The sequence below is a fragment of the Electrophorus electricus genome, chromosome 14 (genome assembly GCF_041902795.1).
Source record: "Electrophorus electricus isolate QZ-2024a chromosome 14, ASM4190279v1, whole genome shotgun sequence".
Taxonomy (NCBI): domain Eukaryota; kingdom Metazoa; phylum Chordata; class Actinopteri; order Gymnotiformes; family Gymnotidae; genus Electrophorus; species Electrophorus electricus.
Genome location: NC_137510.1, coordinates 26,873,183 through 26,896,246, shown reverse-complemented (window position 1 = coordinate 26,896,246; position 23,064 = coordinate 26,873,183). Strand labels below are relative to the sequence as shown.

Below are 23,064 nucleotides of genomic sequence, written 5' to 3'. Positions count from 1 at the left end.
CATTTGATTAAGCAGATGCACTACAGTATAAACACCAGTGCAAATATTTTATAGGCAAACAAAATCACGACAGAAACCAAACTAAAGCTGCTACAGTGATTAAGGTAAAAGAAAAACACAAATTATGGCATCTTTAATCACAATTACCACTTTCAAAACAACTAAGTAAGACAAAACTTGGTTACACTAAAAGTCAAATGTGACATTTAAATTCCTGTCAAGGGATGTGCCAATTAGTCAGCTGTGGATGCAATCTAAAGCACTAATGTAGCTGGTTTACAATTAATTAATTCTATATGAATCTATAGTTTGCATATTTTCAATAGATAAACAGTAGGTAATAATAATGGAATGATTTTAACTCAGTATGAGTCTGTGGGATATGCCATTTTTACATTCTGACAGTAATGCCTGCACTGCAATTTTAATCCAGTGTGAATGTACGATATATGTAATTTATTTTGACTAAACGATATAATTTACTATTTTAATACAGTACAAATCAGCAGTAAGGACTGAAGGCATTTTAATCTAAGATGAAATTGAGAAAAAAAATAATTCTGATGTCATTTTAACCCAGGATGAAACTGAAGTGTGTGTAGTTTTTGTTTTTCAGTCTCATGGTAACAAATGCAGAGGAATTGGATGAATTTGAAGTTTGGGTATTGGAGTTTTTTAAAATCTGTTTGAATCTATTTTAATCTGAAGTGTGTATATATCCAATGGACTGCCATTGGATATTGTTGCCACAGGAATAATGGTTTCACTTATTCACTCTAGACATGATTACAAGAGATTTTATCATTATTGGCAAATTGTCAACAGATATTTCGTCTTTTTTGTTACTTCACAAAACCGATTTCCGATAACATTGTGGATATGGGGATCACTTAAAGAATACTAAACAATAGGATTTTAAATTGACAACAGAACATAATTATCCATTTTTAATTCTAAATGTAATGGTAACAGAACATTAATACTCCAACTGATAAAATCAGGACATTACTACATACACTGTCCATTCTGTAGTGGGGTGAAGTTAGTACAAGTGCCACACAACTATTTCTAAATTTACATTAGTAAGCAATGCAGAAACTCCAAAAGACAAAGACAAGATGGTATTACTCAGTCTTTCCATTCTCTAGTGCAGTAAAGCTGCAACACAAGATTGGCACAGCAATTTCCAAATTCACAATAATAAAATACATGCAGAAACTCAAATGGATAAAATCAGGATTTTATAAATAAACAATAAGATGAAATCAGAAACTTACAAATCGAGAGGTTTTCAGAGCCTGTTTCTTCATAGCTGGGTCAAGACTCAATGCAATCACAGTCAATTGCTGCAGGATAAGTGGATTCACTTATTACCTGTGGACATGTTGAGAAGAGATATTTTTTCATAATTGTGATAGACATCACTGATACTGATATCACATAAAAGAATATAAAATTCTGTAAAAGGGTAAAGTTAGTACAAGTTATACACTGCTATCTTAATTCACAATAAAACAATGAACAAAGAAACTACAATCAGGACATTGTTACACAGATTGTCCATTCTGTAGAGGAGTAAAGTTAAGACAGAAGGGTAACATAGACATTTCTAAATTTACAATCGTAAAAGTCATATAGAAATTCCAATGGCAAAGTCAGGACGTTGTTGCAGACTTTCGGTTTTCTAGCGGACTAAAGTTGGAACACAAGGTTGGAAGTCGTTAGGTCAAAAGGTCGGCATATGCCAAGCCCTAATATAGGAACTTATAGGCAATGCATTTGAATAGGAGAGGCATAACTCACATTTCATGGCCCTAAACACCAGCCATACAACATAGGAATCCAAAACTCTGTATCTTGATTCTAGACCTAAGTGAGATGGGAAATCCCAGGCTTAAAGTCTCTAGGTCAAAAGGTCAGCGTACGCCAACCCCTAACAAATGCACTTATAAGCAATGCATTTGAATAGGAGAGGCCTAACTAACATTTCACAGCCCTAAACACCAGCCATACAACGTAGGAGCCGCAAGCCCGGTAGACTGACACTAGACCTAAGTGAGATGGAGAATCCCAGGTTGGAAGTCTCTAGGTCCAAACATCAGCATACACAGACCTCTAACATGCACTTATAGGCAATACATTTAAATAGGAGAGGCCTAACTAACATTTCATGGATCTAAACACCAGCCGTACAACGTAGGAGCCCCAATGTTGGTTGCCGGGTACTAGACCCAAGTGAGATGGTGAATCTCAGGTTTGAAGTCCCTAGGTCCAAAGGTCAACGTACGCCGACCCCTAACATATGCACTTATAGACAATGCATTTGAATAGGAGAGGCCTATGGCCCTAGACACCAACCGTACAACGTAGGAGCCCCAAGCTTGGTAGCCAGATACTAGACTTAAGTGAGATGGGGAATCCCAGATTTGAAGTCTCTAGCTCAAAAGGTCTGCACTAGCGCACCCCTAACATATGCGTTTATAGACAATGCCTTTGATTAGAAGAGGCCTAACTAACTTTTCATGGCCGTAAACACCAGCCATACAATGTAGGAATCCTAAACTCTGTATCCTGATACTAGACATAAGTGAAATGGAGTAGCCCATATTAGAAGACTTACACAGCTATTTCTAAATTTACATTGCTAAAATACGTATCAAAACACCAACGGACAAAATCAGGACGTTGTTACAGACTTTTTGTTTTCTAGTGGAAAAAAGTTGGGAGACAAGATTTGTAGTCTCTAGATCAAAAGGTCAGTGTCCACCAACCTGTAACATAGGCAGTTATAGGTAATGCATTTGAATAGGAGAGGCCTAACTAACATTTCATGGATCTAAACACCAGCCATACAACGTAGGAATCCCAAACTCTGTTTCCTGATACTAGAACTAAGAGAGATGGAGTATCCAAGATTTGCAGTCTCTAGGTCAAAAGGTCAACGTACACCGACCCCTAACATATGCACTTGTAGGCAATACATTTGAATCGGAAAGGCCTAACTAATATTTCATGGCCCTAAACACCAGCCATACAACGTAGGATTCCCAAACTCTGTATCCTGATACTAGACTGAAGTGAGATGGCATATCCAAGATTTGAAGTCTTACACAGCTATTTCTAAATTTACAATGGTAAAATACATATAGAAAGAGCAATGGACAAAATCAGAACGTTGTTACAATGATTGTCCATTCTGTAGAGGTGTAAAGTTAGGACACAAATCTTACACAGCTATTTCTAAATTTACAATGGTAAAACACATATAGAACCTCCAATGGACAAAATTAGGATGTTGTTACAGCCTTTTTGTTTTCTATTGGAATATAGTTGGGAGATAAGGTTTGTAGTCTCTAGGTCAAAAGGTTGGCATATAGGCAATACATTTGAATAGGAGACGCCTAAGTAACATTTCATAGCCCTAAACACCAGCCATACAACGTAGGAGCCCCAAACCTGGTAGACTGACACTAGACCTAAGTGAGATGGGGAAACCCAGGTTTAAGTCTGTAGGCCCAAAGGTGTGCATACACCTACCCCTAACATATGCACTTACAGGCAATAAATTTGAAAAGGAGAGGCCTAACTAACATTTCATGGCCCTAAACACCAGTCATACAATGTAGGAATCCCAAACTCTGTATCATGATATTAGAACTAAGTGAGATGGAGTATCCAAGATTTGAAGTCTCTAGGTCAAACTTCACCAATCCCTAACATATGCACTTATAGGCAATACGTTTGAATAGTTAGGAGAAGCCTAACTAATTTACATTTAGCCAACGCTTTTATCCAAGGCAACTTGCAATTATGACTGAGTACAACTCAGGGGCCCAACAGTGGCAACTTTGCAGTAACAGGGCTCAAACCAGCAACCTTCCAATTACAAATCAAGTACCTTAACCGCTAAGCTACCACTACCCGTGAAGCTAATGTTTCATGGCCCTAAACACTATCCATACAATGTAGGAATCCCAAACTCTGTATCCCGATACTAGACCTAGGGTGAGATTTGAAGTCTAACACAGCTATTTCTAAATTTACAATGGTAAAATACATATAGAAAGAGCAATGGACAAAATCAGGACGTTGTTACAGTCTTTTCGTTTTCTAGTGGAATAAAGTTGTGAGGCAAGGTTTGTAGTCTCTAGGTCAACAGGTTGGCATACGCCAACCTGTAACATATGCACTTACAGGCCATGCATTTTAACAGGAGGGGCCTAACTAACATTTCATGGCCCTATATACTATCCGTACAATGTAGGAGCCCCAAAGTCCGTAGACGGATACTAGACCTAAGTGGGATGGAGTATGCAAGATTCGAAGTCTTACACAGCTATTTCTAAATTTATAAGGGTAAATACATATAGAATCTCCAATGGACAAAATCAGGACGTTGTTACACAGATTGTCCAATCTATAGAGTTGTCCAATCTATAACTATAAAGTTAGCACACAAAGCTTACACAGCTATTTCACATTTACAATTGTAAAATACATATAGAAACTTCAATGGCAAAATCAGGACATTGTTGCAGACTTTTCATTTTCTAGTGGAATAAAGTTGGGAGACAAGGATTGTAGTCTCAATAGGTTGGCATACGCCAACCTGTAACATATGCAATTATAGGCAATGCATTTGTGCATTTGAACAGGAAAGGCCTAACTAACATTTCATGGCCCTAAACACCATCCGTACAATGTAGGAGCCCCAAACTCGGCAGGCAGATTCTAGACCTAAGTGAGATGGAGAATCCAAGGTTTGAAGTCTTACACAGCTATTTCTAAATTTACAATGGTAAAATACACATTCTATAGTGGTGTAGCGTTAGGACACAAGACTTACACAGCGATTTACCATGGGGAAAAAAAATAATAAAAATTTTTTTTTAAGTAAATATATATATATTTTATATATATATAAAATCTGCTTTTTTAAAACTACTTTTAAAGTGTGTACCATAACTACTATATATATATATAGCAAGGAAGCCCTTGTTTTGGTTTTCTTATTGTGTTGGGAAGGTCCTTTTAACTTGAATTTATATTCTGTTTATTACCTTATTTGTCTTATTGTGATGGTGCTGAGCTGCGCTAAGAAGGTTGTGCAAAGAACACGAACTGTCTGACACGCACCGGGTTTCCATGTGCCGGGTTTCCATGTGCCGGGTTTCCATGTGCCGGGTTTCCATGTGCCGGCTTTCCATGTGCCGGGTTTCCATGTGCCGGGTTTCCACGCCCAGTGTGGTGGAGGGAGAAAAACTGGTGCTTTACGATTTTTGCAGCACTTCAATAAGGCCAGAGTTGGCCGATTTATTTTTTATTTTTATTTGTATCTTTTTTGAGGGAGGTACCCATTTCTTCGTACATAACTTTGGGACCATTTTCTTGAACCTATGAGTAAGGACAATGGTGCGGAGTTTCACACACACAACTATTATTTTCTTTGCAGACGTTTAAATGGTTTTATGTAAATAGATTTCTATAAGAGCATTGTGAGTTTTCTATTTACATTGTAACATTAATCTGTACCAGAAGATACTGTTCTGAGTTTAAGGTCGCATACAGCTATCAGAAACCAAATTGGAAAATATACCAGCACAAGTATAGCAGCAAGAAGGTAGGGGGGGCGTGGGGAGGGGGTGGAGATTGTGGGTAAGTGGTGCATTGCCTACATTTTAATTTTAGTAATAGCAAAAGGTCATCTTTCAGAACCCTTAGTTTTTGGAAATAAATGTAACTGCAATTTTAAAGTACTCCTATTGAAAAAAGAAATTCTTGTGACCTCTCCATTTCATCATGGTATTTCCCATCACCCCCCAACCCCATGTTTTCCTCAGTGGAAAATAATTTCTGTGAATAGTTGGAGTTTTAGTAGTTTGAAAATCGCGTTTAGGCACTCTGAGTGCTTGGATAAATCAAGGCCTGTTTTGTAATAACTCCGTGTTCTGTGTGAGTTACCCGGCCATGTGCTGTGTTAGTGGAGCTAATGCAGATGGAGCTCTGCTGATTCTCCAGTACATGAAAGCAAAACAGTAGGACACTGGAAATGGTCTAATAATAGTATTGTAAGTCACTCTGGATAAGAGCATCTGCTAAATGCTGTAAATGTCCCAAGTAAGACTTGACTTCTTCACTTCATATCTCACTTTTTAGTGATGCATGACTTGTTTTTCTTTCAGGTTTCAGGTCTCCTCCCCTTTGCTGTAGCTCTTCCCACCACACCGCCATTCTACCAACTGTTTCTCTGTTCCCCTTGACAGACGTTGACATGCGTTTTGGGCACACACACACTGTCAGGATGAGGCTAAGACTTCTAGAAAATGGAACTACACATTCATTGCTTATTTCTTGATTTTTTTTCTCCTCTCACTACTTATTTTGCTCTGTATTGTTTATTGTTACTATTGTTGTGTCTGTTGTCACCCAGAGGAGAATGTCCCCCCCCCCCCCCCCGCCTTTGAGTCTAAACTTTATTGTTCAAACGACCAAAGCATGGACATGATGAAAAGTGGGGACATTACCAATCACATTTTTTACAGGTAAAATCAAGAACAAGCACAGTTTCTGCTCACAAAACTACAAATTCTTAAAATAATGCAATTAGCTGAAAGAGGCAGTATATTATTTGTTATAATTATTTGTTATAATTAATAATAAAGATAGGCAGGCATATATTGAGGATATTACAATGGCTTCCAAAATTTACACCATTTAGCTGAAGCATTTTTTTCCAAAGCAACTTATAATTTTGACTGAGCGCAATGGGTCTTGTTCAGGGGCTCAACAGTGGCAGGACCTGAACCAGCAACCTTCAGATTACAAGTCAGGTACCTTCACCACTGACAACATGCAATTTTTTGATATCCCAATCCAAAATGTGACAAAGTACACTGGTATCGAGTTTCCTTACTTGTACCCTTCGAATTTGAGAGATTTCTTCAAATGATGCACTTGTAAAAAGCAATTCCACTTTCTGTATTTCTAAACAGAGTAAAAAGAGTTATATGCAACAAAGAAACACTGCACCGGACTGCAAACCTTGTTTATAATAACATTGTAACAATTTAATAATGCATTTTACCTTACTGTCATACAATGAAAAATTCTCATTGTTTAAAAAGCCAATAAATTCATGGATGAAGTTGAAACAATTTGGCCTCTATATAACTAAGGTAATGGTAAAGCTGCCCTTCATTTATGAGATGTTGGGTTCAGACTGATTATGCAAACAATACAATGAACTTATTTTATGTATAATCATGGGAAAGAAAATCTCTATATTTCTATCCCTCTACATTAATACTACATCGTGTGTTGTACGTTAACAATGGCGTATTTTGCGATCATCTGTGTCCTTGGGCACAGCCAACACATGCAAACAATGAATTATGTAGTAAAATTAATTCACATAGAAACTTAAAAACACCTCTATAATCCCTACATCCTCTGTCTCTCCACACCATCCCTACATCTTCTCTCTCTCTACACCATCCCTACATACTCTCTGGCACTGGACAGGCTGAGAAATGCACATTAATAAGGAATTTAGCAGATATCTATTGTTCTAGTATAGATTAAACTTTTTATAGTTTCTGAGGCATTAGTCCATCTGTATAGTCTTTCAGTAAAATAAAAAAACACTAAGTATTCAATTGGTGACCTGATATGTTCTCAGGGAGTCTAGTTTTAAACTAATTTACCTTGATTCCGACAGGCACCCATGCTTCCTTTGGTCAAAGGATCAGTCCTCTCTACTTCTTCCAACTCCTGATGGCTGCCTTGAAGTGTTAAAATGTAAAATAGTAATAACTTGCCTTTAATAAATGCCATAATGTCTTGTAAGTAAATAAACTACACTTTATAATTTGATTAAGCAGATGCACTACAGTATAAACACCAGTGCAAATATTTTATAGGCAAACAAAATCACGACAGAAACCAAACTAAAGCTGCTACAGTGATTAAGGTAAAAGAAAAACACAAATTATGGCATCTTTAATCACAATTACCACTTTCAAAACAACTAAGTAAGACAAAACTTGGTTACACTAAAAGTCAAATGTGACATTTAAATTCCTGTCAAGGGATGTGCCAATTAGTCAGCTGTGGATGCAATCTAAAGCACTAATGTAGCTGGTTTACAATTAATTAATTCTATATGAATCTATAGTTTGCATATTTTCAATAGATAAACAGTAGGTAATAATAATGGAATGATTTTAACTCAGTATGAGTCTGTGGGGTATGCCATTTTTACATTCTGACAGTAATGCCTGCACTGCAATTTTAATCCAGTGTGAATGTACGATATATGTAATTTATTTTGACTAAACGATATAATTTACTATTTTAATACAGTACAAATCAGCAGTAAGGACTGAAGGCATTTTAATCTAAGATGAAATTGAGAAAAAAAATAATTCTGATGTCATTTTAACCCAGGATGAAACTGAAGTGTGTGTAGTTTTTGTTTTTCAGTCTCATGGTAACAAATGCAGAGGAATTGTATGAATTTGAAGTTTGGGTGTTGGAGTTTTTTAAATCTGTTTGAATCTATTTTAATCTGAAGTGTGTATATATCCAATGGACTGCCATTGGATATTGTTGCCACAGGAATAATGGTTTCACTTATTCACTCTGGACATGATTACAAGAGATTTTATCATTACTGGCAAATTGTCAACAGATATTTCGTCTTTTTTGTTACTTCACAAAACCGATTTCCGATAACATTGTGGATATGGGGATCACTTAAAGAATACTAAACAATAGGATTTTAAATTGAAAACAGAACATAATTATCCATTTTTAATTCTAAATGTAATGGTAACAGAACATTAATACTCCAACTGATAAAATCAGGACATTACTACATACACTGTCCATTCTGTAGTGGGGTGAAGTTAGTACAAGTGCCACACAACTATTTCTAAATTTACATTAGTAAGCAATGCAGAAACTCCAAAAGACAAAGACAAGATGGTATTACTCAGTCTTTCCATTCTCTAGTGCAGTAAAGCTGCAACACAAGATTGGCACAGCAATTTCCAAATTCACAATAATAAAATACATGCAGAAACTCAAATGGATAAAATCAGGATTTTATAAATAAACAATAAGATCAAATCAGAATGCGTAACTTACAAATCGAGAGGTTTTCAGAGCCTGTTTCTTCATAGCTGGGTCAAGACTCAATGCAATCACTGTCAATTGCTGCAGGATAAGTGGATTCACTTATTACCTGTGGACATGTTGAGAAGAGATATTTTTTCATAATTGTGATAGACATCACTGATACTGATATCACATAAAAGAATATAAAATTCTGTAAAAGGGTAAAGTTAGTACAAGTTATACACTGCTATCTTAATTCACAATAAAACAATGAACAAAGAAACTACAATCAGGACATTGTTACACAGATTGTCCATTCTGTAGAGGAGTAAAGTTAAGACAGAAGGGTAACATAGACATTTCTAAATTTACAATCGTAAAAGTCATATAGAAATTCCAATGGCAAAGTCAGGACGTTGTTGCAGACTTTCGGTTTTCTAGCGGACTAAAGTTGGAACACAAGGTTGGAAGTCGTTAGGTCAAAAGGTCGGCATATGCCAAGCCCTAATATAGGAACTTATAGGCAATGCATTTGAATAGGAGAGGCATAACTCACATTTCATGGCCCTAAACACCAGCCATACAACATAGGAATCCAAAACTCTGTATCTTGATTCTAGACCTAAGTGAGATGGGAAATCCCAGGCTTAAAGTCTCTAGGTCAAAAGGTCAGCGTACGCCAACCCCTAACAAATGCACTTATAAGCAATGCATTTGAATAGGAGAGGCCTAACTAACATTTCACAGCCCTAAACACCAGCCATACAACGTAGGAGCCGCAAGCCCGGTAGACTGACACTAGACCTAAGTGAGATGGAGAATCCCAGGTTGGAAGTCTCTAGGTCCAAACATCAGCATACACAGACCTCTAACATGCACTTATAGGCAATACATTTAAATAGGAGAGGCCTAACTAACATTTCATGGATCTAAACACCAGCCGTACAACGTAGGAGCCCCAATGTTGGTTGCCGGGTACTAGACCCAAGTGAGATGGTGAATCTCAGGTTTGAAGTCCCTAGGTCCAAAGGTCAACGTACGCCGACCCCTAACATATGCACTTATAGACAATGCATTTGAATAGGAGAGGCCTATGGCCCTAGACACCAACCGTACAACGTAGGAGCCCCAAGCTTGGTAGCCAGATACTAGACTTAAGTGAGATGGGGAATCCCAGATTTGAAGTCTCTAGCTCAAAAGGTCTGCACTAGCGCACCCCTAACATATGCGTTTATAGACAATGCCTTTGATTAGAAGAGGCCTAACTAACTTTTCATGGTCGTAAACACCAGCCATACAATGTAGGAATCCTAAACTCTGTATCCTGATACTAGACATAAGTGAAATGGAGTAGCCCATATTAGAAGACTTACACAGCTATTTCTAAATTTACATTGCTAAAATACGTATCAAAACACCAACGGACAAAATCAGGACGTTGTTACAGACTTTTTGTTTTCTAGTGGAAAAAAGTTGGGAGACAAGATTTGTAGTCTCTAGATCAAAAGGTCAGTGTCCACCAACCTGTAACATAGGCAGTTATAGGTAATGCATTTGAATAGGAGAGGCCTAACTAACATTTCATGGATCTAAACACCAGCCATACAACGTAGGAATCCCAAACTCTGTTTCCTGATACTAGAACTAAGAGAGATGGAGTATCCAAGATTTGCAGTCTCTAGGTCAAAAGGTCAACGTACACCGACCCCTAACATATGCACTTGTAGGCAATACATTTGAATCGGAAAGGCCTAACTAATATTTCATGGCCCTAAACACCAGCCATACAACGTAGGATTCCCAAACTCTGTATCCTGATACTAGACTGAAGTGAGATGGCATATCCAAGATTTGAAGTCTTACACAGCTATTTCTAAATTTACAATGGTAAAATACATATAGAAAGAGCAATGGACAAAATCAGAACGTTGTTACAATGATTGTCCATTCTGTAGAGGTGTAAAGTTAGGACACAAATCTTACACAGCTATTTCTAAATTTACAATGGTAAAACACATATAGAACCTCCAATGGACAAAATTAGGATGTTGTTACAGCCTTTTTGTTTTCTATTGGAATATAGTTGAGAGATAAGGTTTGTAGTCTCTAGGTCAAAAGGTTGGCATATAGGCAATACATTTGAATAGGAGACGCCTAAGTAACATTTCATAGCCCTAAACACCAGCCATACAACGTAGGAGCCCCAAACCTGGTAGACTGACACTAGACCTAAGTGAGATGGGGAAACCCAGGTTTAAGTCTGTAGGCCCAAAGGTGTGCATACACCTACCCCTAACATATGCACTTACAGGCAATAAATTTGAAAAGGAGAGGCCTAACTAACATTTCATGGCCCTAAACACCAGTCACACAATGTAGGAATCCCAAACTCTGTATCATGATATTAGAACTAAGTGAGATGGAGTATCCAAGATTTGAAGTCTCTAGGTCAAACTTCACCAATCCCTAACATATGCACTTATAGGCAATACGTTTGAATAGTTAGGAGAAGCCTAACTAATTTACATTTAGCCAACGCTTTTATCCAAGGCAACTTGCAATTATGACTGAGTACAACTCAGGGGCCCAACAGTGGCAACTTTGCAGTAACAGGGCTCAAACCAGCAACCTTCCAATTATAAATCAAGTACCTTAACCGCTAAGCTACCACTACCCGTGAAGCTAATGTTTCATGGCCCTAAACACTATCCATACAATGTAGGAATCCCAAACTCTGTATCCCGATACTAGACCTAGGGTGAGATTTGAAGTCTAACACAGCTATTTCTAAATTTACAATGGTAAAATACATATAGAAAGAGCAATGGACAAAATCAGGACGTTGTTACAGTCTTTTCGTTTTCTAGTGGAATAAAGTTGTGAGGCAAGGTTTGTAGTCTCTAGGTCAACAGGTTGGCATACGCCAACCTGTAACATATGCACTTACAGGCCATGCATTTTAACAGGAGGGGCCTAACTAACATTTCATGGCCCTATATACTATCCGTACAATGTAGGAGCCCCAAAGTCCGTAGACGGATACTAGACCTAAGTGGGATGGAGTATGCAAGATTCGAAGTCTTACACAGCTATTTCTAAATTTATAAGGGTAAATACATATAGAATCTCCAATGGACAAAATCAGGACGTTGTTACACAGATTGTCCAATCTATAGAGTTGTCCAATCTATAACTATAAAGTTAGCACACAAAGCTTACACAGCTATTTCACATTTACAATTGTAAAATACATATAGAAACTTCAATGGCAAAATCAGGACATTGTTGCAGACTTTTCATTTTCTAGTGGAATAAAGTTGGGAGACAAGGATTGTAGTCTCAATAGGTTGGCATACGCCAACCTGTAACATATGCAATTATAGGCAATGCATTTGTGCATTTGAACAGGAAAGGCCTAACTAACATTTCATGGCCCTAAACACCATCCGTACAATGTAGGAGCCCCAAACTCGGCAGGCAGATTCTAGACCTAAGTGAGATGGAGAATCCAAGGTTTGAAGTCTTACACAGCTATTTCTAAATTTACAATGGTAAAATACACATTCTATAGTGGTGTAGCGTTAGGACACAAGACTTACACAGCGATTTACCATGGGGAAAAAAAATAATAAAAATTTTTTTTTAAGTAAATATATATATATTTTATATATATATAAAATCTGCTTTTTTAAAACTACTTTTAAAGTGTGTACCATAACTACTATATATATATATAGCAAGGAAGCCCTTGTTTTGGTTTTCTTATTGTGTTGGGAAGGTCCTTTTAACTTGAATTTATATTCTGTTTATTACCTTATTTGTCTTATTGTGATGGTGCTGAGCTGCGCTAAGAAGGTTGTGCAAAGAACACGAACTGTCTGACACGCACCGGGTTTCCATGTGCCGGGTTTCCATGTGCCGGGTTTCCATGTGCCGGGTTTCCATGTGCCGGCTTTCCATGTGCCGGGTTTCCATGTGCCGGGTTTCCACGCCCAGTGTGGTGGAGGGAGAAAAACTGGTGCTTTACGATTTTTGCAGCACTTCAATAAGGCCAGAGTTGGCCGATTTATTTTTTATTTTTATTTGTATCTTTTTTGAGGGAGGTACCCATTTCTTCGTACATAACTTTGGGACCATTTTCTTGAACCTATGAGTAAGGACAATGGTGCGGAGTTTCACACACACAACTATTATTTTCTTTGCAGACGTTTAAATGGTTTTATGTAAATAGATTTCTATAAGAGCATTGTGAGTTTTCTATTTACATTGTAACATTAATCTGTACCAGAAGATACTGTTCTGAGTTTAAGGTCGCATACAGCTATCAGAAACCAAATTGGAAAATATACCAGCACAAGTATAGCAGCAAGAAGGTAGGGGGGGCGTGGGGAGGGGGTGGAGATTGTGGGTAAGTGGTGCATTGCCTACATTTTAATTTTAGTAATAGCAAAAGGTCATCTTTCAGAACCCTTAGTTTTTGGAAATAAATGTAACTGCAATTTTAAAGTACTCCTATTGAAAAAAGAAATTCTTGTGACCTCTCCATTTCATCATGGTATTTCCCATCACCCCCCAACCCCATGTTTTCCTCAGTGGAAAATAATTTCTGTGAATAGTTGGAGTTTTAGTAGTTTGAAAATCGCGTTTAGGCACTCTGAGTGCTTGGATAAATCAAGGCCTGTTTTGTAATAACTCCGTGTTCTGTGTGAGTTACCCGGCCATGTGCTGTGTTAGTGGAGCTAATGCAGATGGAGCTCTGCTGATTCTCCAGTACATGAAAGCAAAACAGTAGGACACTGGAAATGGTCTAATAATAGTATTGTAAGTCACTCTGGATAAGAGCATCTGCTAAATGCTGTAAATGTCCCAAGTAAGACTTGACTTCTTCACTTCATATCTCACTTTTTAGTGATGCATGACTTGTTTTTCTTTCAGGTTTCAGGTCTCCTCCCCTTTGCTGTAGCTCTTCCCACCACACCGCCATTCTACCAACTGTTTCTCTGTTCCCCTTGACAGACGTTGACATGCGTTTTGGGCACACACACACTGTCAGGATGAGGCTAAGACTTCTAGAAAATGGAACTACACATTCATTGCTTATTTCTTGATTTTTTTTCTCCTCTCACTACTTATTTTGCTCTGTATTGTTTATTGTTACTATTGTTGTGTCTGTTGTCACCCAGAGGAGAATGTCCCCCCCCCCGGCCTTTGAGTCTTGGTTCCTCTCAAGGTTCTTCCTCAAGCTCTAGGGAGTTTCTCCTCACCGCTGTCACCCTTGGCTTACTCACTGGGGGCTTGGACATCTGACATTTGTAAAGCTGCTTTGTGATGACCTAAATGTGATTTTGACTTTCCAGAGATGACTGTGGCTTCATTTTGTGGAAGCTTCGTGTGTGTGTGTGTGTGTCTGTGTGTGTGTGTGTGTGTGTGTGTGTGTGTGTGTGTGTGTGTGTGTGTGTGTGTGTGTGTGTGTGTGATTTTCTCTTGTAAATTGTCCCAAGGTGGAAACCATATGTTCCTTTGGGTAATGCTCTTTGAGGACTGCATGATTTTAGTAAGACTCTTTTAACATTTTTAAATCCAGACTTTATTGTTTGAGGACTCTTAAGTTGGGTTCTGTGCAGAAATGGGCTCTGAATATTCATTCATCTTTCAAACAGATTAGTTTGTAGTATACACATGGAAATGCTGCCCACCACAATTACAGCCTGGTAACATAGGTTGAGTTGTCTACATGTAATAACTCATAACACTGTAACTGCCCAGTCTGTGAATAATGACACCAACGCATCTCCATTCCATTTTGTTCAAAAACAGGAAATAGAGAGACCACAATATATATTTCACATGTTCAGTATTATAAAGGTAGTAAGAAGTGGCTTTCTATGAAACACGTTTAGGAAAGTACCCATTTGGTTCCCTAGAACACACACTTCACACACATCACTAACATCTAGTATACACACAATGCTGACGCCTAATTTGCATATATGTTTGGTAGGTTACAGGTTACCCTTAACACTATGCTGATTTGCTGTGTGTGTGTGTGTGTGTGTGTGTATGTGTGGTTTGTATAATGCTTCAGTACTCTGTGTGTGTGTGTGTGTGTGTGTGTGTGTGTGTGTGTGTGTGAGTGTGAGGTTTGGTTAATGCTTCAGTACTTTATGCGTGTGTGTAAGTGTGTGTGTGTGTGTGTGTGGGGGGGGGGGGGGTTGGTTAATGCTCCAGTACTTTACAGAATAGCCTTACATTTGCAACAACCAGGACGTTCACACACACAGAGCTTTGCAGACTTTATTGGCTGATTTTACATTAAGCAGGCAGATAAGAATAAATAACAACAAGGGTTTCAAATGAGAAAACATATTTTAGCCCATCTACCATTGTACTTATACAAACAGATAAGCAAACAGGTAGGGTTGGACCAGGCTCACAACAACCTCAACACAAACTTCCCTTTTGTCATTTTTCACAGTAGTAGTTCAGGGGTAGGGGTCAGTTTAGGGTCAGGTTAGGGTTAATATCGGACCAGGCACTGCACCAAGGTTATTGCTGCACGCAAGAATATGAATAAAAACAATAATAAATTGTAACACAGTATATAATAATACAGTATATAATACAGCACAAAATGTCCATGAATACATACAAGCAATGGATGAGTGCCTCAGTCAGGTGAGGGATGTGGTCACCATGGAAACAGTGGAGATGCCATGGCAGGATAAGCCCCTCCATGGAATGTACCACTGACAGACAGCAGGGGTGGCTGATATAAGACAATTCTACCAATGGCTGTAAAAGACAGGACTGGAAGACACTAATCATGGCAGCACAAGATCAAGCACTGAGCACCAGGTGGATAGAAACAGGGCTGTATCACACCAGAGCAGAGCCAAGGAGCTCTGAGACATCCCAGCACCTGACAGCAGGATGCAAGATGTTCTCAGGGCAAGCAAACACTAAGAGACTCAGCCATGTGGTAGGGCTCATATAGAGGAACATATGCAAGACATATGAGGTGGACACCCCCAAGTCCAAATAGGAGGAGCCACAGAGAGGGCAGAGCAACAAGGATAAGAACTTTTGGGACCTCCAGATCCAGACAGCTAAACAAGCAGTGGTAATAAATAGCCAACCAGACATTGTGATAGTGGACAATAGTGGAAAACAGGAGTGGTAATAAATGTGGTATTCCCAAGTGATGGAAACATCCAAAGAAAGGAATATGACAAGTGGGAAAAATACCAGAGACTGAAATAATAATAAGGGTATATAAAGTACAAATCATAATATATTACCATTTAAGTATAATATATAGTATAATATATAGTATAAATATAATTGTAATAATGTACTATAATAGAGCATATATAGTATATATAAAATGCATAATAATGTACTATAAAAGCTTTTACATACACACACACACACACACACACACACACACACACACACACACACACACACACACACATATATATATATATATAGAGAGAGAGAGAGAGAGAGAGAGAGAGAGAGAGAGAGAGACAGAGAGAGAGAGAGAGACCTGGGTGTGGTTGCTGCCCTTGGCCTTTACCACATGCTCGCAAAAAAGGGGATTTTAAATACCAAATTCATCCAACCAACTGGGCTCTGAGACCTGGGCCCACAGAAAGGTGACGAGCCCAGATGGATTAACTCAACGTTGAAGTGCAGATTTCCATGATCTATTTAGGCTGTATAGGTGGACTGCACAGAAAAGCTGGTTCCTGAAGTGATGCCCTGACATTCTGATCATTTCTGGAACTTTTGGCATGGATTTCATTGGCTGATAAAGGTCAGATTTTATGACGCTTAAAAAGAAAACTCATGGTAGTCATGTTGTTATCCTCTGATCTTCTCCCAGTCAACCAGTCGTCACAGCAATCAAGTAAACACGTTAAAGTAAATGTGTAAAAGTAAACACGTTAAAGTAAACAATTAAAAGTAAATGCGTTAAGCATGTTAAAGCAAATGTGTAAAAGTTAAAGCTGGAAAAAGAGCAAATAGCAAAGCTGCTGCTAGGAGAGTGTGACATCACAAATCCTGGTGTAAGGAGAGTGTGACATCACAAATCCTGGTGTAAGGAGAGTGTGACATCACAAATCCTGGTGTAAGGAGAGTGTGACATCACAAATCCTGGTGTAAGGAGAGTGTGACATCACAAATCCTGGATTCCAGTCTGCCTGTGGGTCTCTCAAGCCACTGCCTCCTGGGCAGGTGGACTATACTTCATCCTGTAACATCTAGAGAAGAAAAAAAATTACAGAACAGATAGCTGACCTCAAGTCAACAAACAAACGTCACCCCTAACGAACAGACCCCCCTGCAACAATAAAACAAGCAAACAAACATGACCTCTAACGAACAGACCCCCCCCTGCAACAAACAAACAAACAAGCAAACAAGCAAACATCACCCCAACAAACAGACCCCCCTGCAACAAACAAACAAACATCACCCCAATGAACAGACCCCCCCTCTGCAACAAAAAAACAAACATCACCCCTAATGAACAGACCCCCTGCAACAAACAAACAAACAAACAAACATCACCCCTAACGAACAGACCCCCCTGCAACAAACAAACACACAAAGCAAACATCAGCCCTAATGAACAGACCCCCCTGCATCAAACAAACATCACCGCTAACGAACAGGTGGGGGATGTTTGTTAGCAGTGATGGTGGGTTGGGGGTGTCTCTTATGTCACACGTGCCTGTGATGTTTTTTTGTGCAAATAATAATGAGGAGGAGGATGACGATGATGAAGCCAAAGATGGAAAAGATGACGAACAACAAGAGAAATCTCTTAGGTGTGATTGTGGCTGCAGCCTGTGGTCCTGAGAGAGTAGGCGTGAGAGAGAAAGAGAGAGAGAGAGAGAGAGAGAGAGAGAGAGAGAGAGAGAGAGAGTAAAGGACAAGTCTAAGAATACACAGAGTAAAGTCAAAATGTTGCTTTTGGGTTTCCACATGTGCCAGCTACGTGTGTTCTATGTCACCGATCAGCTGTTGCTGAGTAATACACAGCAGTCTGAGATAACGGAAATCGTGACATAACAGGAGCAGCGATATAATGGAAACTTTTATTATATACTATTATCATTTTTTATTATAGAATTATTATCACCAGTATAGACACTGGTGCTAATTTTAAAAAATAAGACAATAAAAAAATGATCTTTTGTGTACTGTTACCTGGAGAAGCATCTCCATGGGATATACAGGGATCTGTAAGAATGAAAACTATTAGAACTTTGTGCACACCTGATTTTAGCAGAAATGAGCGATACATGTTGAACTCCCTCCTGAGTTCAGGAATAAGACAGCTGACACGGGGAAACAGCGGCTCTTAGACACATACATGCATGCAGAGGCAGGGTGTGAACAGATGATGAGAAGGACCCTCTAAAAGAAACTGGAGGCTGGAAAAGGGATTTTTCCCCCTAAGACTATATGCGGTGTTCACAGTTTTTCACAGACATCAATGATTCTCTTCATGTAATGTAAATGATATGTTAATGATATGCAACCACCTGTACACAGAACATTCTGAGATACCTGAAAGAAGACAAACAGAAAGAGAAATTAAAAGAGGAATAAAACAGATGGTGGTATATGCTTTACACTTTAAAAGTCCTAGAGAAACCCCTTACTCCACTGTGTGGACACTCCAGCTGGTAAACAATTCCAGAGATGTTCCGATAGAGGAGGAGGAGTTTCTGTCCGACAAACTGCACCGTATCCCAGTCCACCCCTGCAGCCTCGTCAACGACGACCTTGTCCTACAGACACACAAAAAACCCCACAATCACTTCAGGCTCCCTCATATGCCAGAAAATCATGGATGACAGAAAACATGGTCACAGTATCAGTTTGATCACAGAAGATCAGAACACTCAGAAGATGTATTTAAAATTGCATGTATAATTGCACTCTTAATGAATGTGTTCTCCTTCTCACCCAGTCACATGAAAAAGAGAGTTAAGGGACAGAGCAGAACGTCCACGTATGTGGGACTCTAGAGACTTTTTATGTAAATTTGGGATTAAATAACATACGTTTTGTTTTTGTTTACACCATACAATACACATCATGTGACTATGTTCAACATGCTACAGGAACTAATTACCTTAAATGGAAGATAAGACGAGAGAACAAATTTATGTTTTTTTTAATAACAATAACAAAATAATTATTTAGTTTATAATAATATATAACAGAATTTCCCTCATATATATATATATATATATATATATATATATATATATATATATATATATATATATATATATATAGCAAGTGGTATAGACTAATTCTAATTTAGCTGTGAAGACAAGGCAGATTTTACTGCAATTTCAATTTGTACACATTGTACAAGGAGCATAATCTAAACCACAGACTATCAGTGGGTGTTTTGTCGGTAATTGCGGGTCTTCTCGTCTTTAGGCCTGTGTGAAGGGGATAACTGTTACATGCTGAGGACGTACGTAACATTTAGGACCGATGCGCACGGGAAAACAAATCTGTGCAAAAATGCCTGAAATGTGAGTGGCGACTCGGCCGTGCTGTCACCTCCCAAAAGGTATGGGACAATAACCAGTCGTTTACCCAATTACAGTAATAATGAAACTGTAGTTTATGAGCAGTCTACGAGTTCATTATGTGTGAAGCGTCCGGCTCGTCTTCTGGAGCTGAGTTTTGTACACCTGTCGTAATTGCGTCATGCACGAGGACGTTTCATGCTTCCTCGAGCCTTGATAAATCTACATGATTTATTAATAACCTGACATTATTTTTATGGCTCTTTTTACAGAAGGTAAAAGGTGCCAGAGTACTGTGTTGGGGTATCCTCTCCATTTTTGTTTGTTTTAAATTAATTTGTTAAATGTGATTTTTTTCCTTTTTATTTAATGTGAGGATATATACACCAAAATATCAGCAGTAATTGACGTATTTGGTAAACAAAATCACTATTTAAAAAATTAAAAAGAGAAATACTAAAAACAAATAGCATCGAAATTTAAATTCGGAACCCGTATAGGCCGCTATGGTTATAGTTCGGTATTTCATGACACAGCGTACACTAGCAGAGAAAGCAGAGAAATGAAGACTTTTCTTACATTGTGCTTACTAAAAATATTACATTTATATAGAAAATTTGCTTAACTTGATTTCAATTATCAAGACAAGCGTATCGCTAATTTCGGCAGTGGTAGCTCAGTAGTGAAGGTACTTGACTAGTAATTAGAAGGTTGCCAGTTCAGGTGCAGCAACTGTTCGGCTCCTGAGCAGGACCCTTAACTCTCAAGTTGTGTTCAGTCAGAATTTTAAATTGCTTTGGATAAAAGTGTCAGATAAATGTAAATTTCCACAATTCTTGCATTAAAAGTAAAAAAGATTTTTAAAAATGTATATGATAGATGAAGAGCTGTATAACCGTATTGCTATTGCAATATATAACCGTTTTTGTTTGGATGAACCATGAAAACATTTAGTATATTTGTCTGCGCGAAAGCGCTGGATCCGTTTTTTGAGCGAAGTTGTCCCAGACGCAACTAAAGGGAAGACGCATTGGGCCTTTAGGGCAGAATTCACTCCTTTTTATTGCCATTCGTGAAGTTTGTCTGTTGGTCGATCTCGTGAAACGAACTATCATTTGCACTTTTCACTCCGTTTTCCAGGGAAACACTCACAGCCCACCACCAGAAATGCAGTGGCATCGCGTCCTAGTGTTACTCTGTTAATTGCAGCTATTCGAATATACAGGCCTTTTTATAAAGTCGTTAGCCATCTTTTATCCGGAAAAATGACATTGCGCTGACTATCCATCTGTGCCGCATGCAAACTCTGCTTTCAAAGTAAATGACAACATTAGTTTTATTTAATGAATTCATTGTTAACAAATCCGCACCGCACTCACATTGATAGACCAGTTGTTGGAGCAGTTGGGACCAGGCGCGTGGTTTAGTCTGTAGGCAGTGGAGCCGTCAGTGAACACCTCCTTACAGCACGAGATCCTGAAGCCAGCCACTACTCCTATATTTAGCACGTGCCCCAGAACACCTCAAAGGAAATGCAAATAATAATACAACTTTAGAGTTTTAACCTTACAACGTCATGTGTACCAGATATAATACTTTAGTTTTAACCTTACAACGTCATGTGTACCAGATATAATACTTTAGTTTTAACCTTACAACGTCATGTGTATCAGATATATCTGAGCTTTAGCTTTAGTTCTAGGTCTTATTTCCCATTTCACGCCTGAGCGTCCATGTGTTTCAAACAGTAAAGTATGAAAGATATAGTTGAAATGTTCGTGCTTTTAGCCTGCTGGAGATTAAAGAAAAGAACAATACAGCTGACGCATGTTGTAGAATATTGGCATATGTTATGGACATCCTGAAGAAACAAATGTTCATTGCCTAGTAAAAGCAAATATAAATATGGATAAGTTAGTTACAAAATAAATGTTTTGATTGCTATAGTGCTCCAGTTGTAAAAAAAACAAACAAACCATTGTTGGCACCAATAAAGTCACATACGCTTAATGTATCGTTTTTGGTACATAAAAAATATACCAGCAAAAAAAGTAACAATAAAACGTATTATTAATTGCAGTGGTTCCCATTGAGTGAGAAACATACTCGCGCACTTACTGCAGGTTAACTAATGTCTTGACTTTGCTCGCGGAACGCTGTAACCAAAACTTTTACACCGAAGAAATGACCGAGATCTACCGAGATCTACCGCCTCTGGCCTTTTACCGTACAGTCAAGCCGCATGGAGCTCGGTCACAGCGTGCCTTTATTCTAGTTTATTATACCGTACCGTTATCTAGCCTGTCGTCTTAGGTTATGATGTCTAACGTACTGTCCCGTGCACGGTTATCTGACACGCCTAACCAAGGTGCAGGCGTCCCGTCTATCAGTAACATGCACATCCAGCAACAAGCAACCGGCGCAGAGGAAAAACATTCGCCGTGTCTGGTCAAATCAGAGAGAAAAAACTGGATTCAAAGGTCAAATCTGACCAAACGTAAACCCAGAGTGCATTTGGACATTAGTGTCGATTAGCGCGTTTCGAGAGGGAGGAATCATATCCGAGATAATCCCGTCTGCACAAGGCTCACTCCCTGCCGAACCGGTACCTTCCGCACAGAAAACTGCACACAAAGCAGCATACTTACAGAAACCAAGCAAGGTGTTAAAAGTCAAACGGCTAGAAGGCATTGTCCCAATTCCGCCCTGCAGCATAAAATATTTGCAGATAGTTGCAGCACGTTTTCCGATTTCCTTTTTCACAGAGGAGAGCTGGATGGGCGTCGAGGTTAGACTACAGAGCCACTAGCACTCCAGGAAGTTATATTTTAATACACACTGCATGTACATTCACTTTTTAATCTCTGCATTTTTGTTTTCTTCAACGGCAATTAGACTCCGCAAATACTTGTTTTTTTATTATATCATCTCGTGATTACCGAGAACCCACACCCTTCACAGAACTTCTGCAGTGCCAGGAGCAAAGCTCGGAAGCCACCTGCAGGACACAGCCTGACTTACAGCGTGGACCGATAACTGCCTCAACTTTTAGCTATGATTTCTTCCGAAGGTTTTTTGCACGTTGAATCATTAACCCTACAGTATTCCAGCATACTCGCATATAAGTATAGCCTGGACAAGAACGTGTCATTTTATAAAATGTATTTATTTATTTATTTGGTAAAATTTGATTGTTTTGTCACTTAAAAACCATATCTAGTAGAAAAATTCTACTAGAAAAAATTCTATTAGTCCATGTCAACCAATTTTATTTTTATATTTTTATTGTTGCTCAGTGTAAATATTTTAAATCATAAATTCATATATGAGCTTAGCTGCTGAGCTACAGCCTTTTTTTTAGGATCATGGAAATAAATGGAAG

At 38.5% G+C, this 23,064-nt stretch overlaps 1 protein-coding gene across 1 annotated transcript; it reads right to left on the bottom strand.

The window, feature by feature from the left end:
- Positions 1 to 15,397: 15,397 nt before the first annotated feature.
- Positions 15,398 to 22,645, bottom strand: LOC145651108 (uncharacterized). Its single transcript, XM_081695649.1, has 7 exons — positions 22,331 to 22,645; positions 21,062 to 21,204; positions 18,795 to 18,923; positions 18,675 to 18,699; positions 18,337 to 18,369; positions 17,858 to 17,981; positions 15,398 to 17,384 (listed from the first exon to the last, which is right to left on the bottom strand). The coding sequence occupies exons 1-7, from the start codon at positions 22,395 to 22,397 to the stop codon at positions 17,336 to 17,338; spliced, it is 570 nt and encodes a 189-aa protein (XP_081551775.1). The 5' UTR covers positions 22,398 to 22,645; the 3' UTR covers positions 15,398 to 17,335.
- Between the last annotated feature and the right edge of the window lie 419 nt (positions 22,646 to 23,064).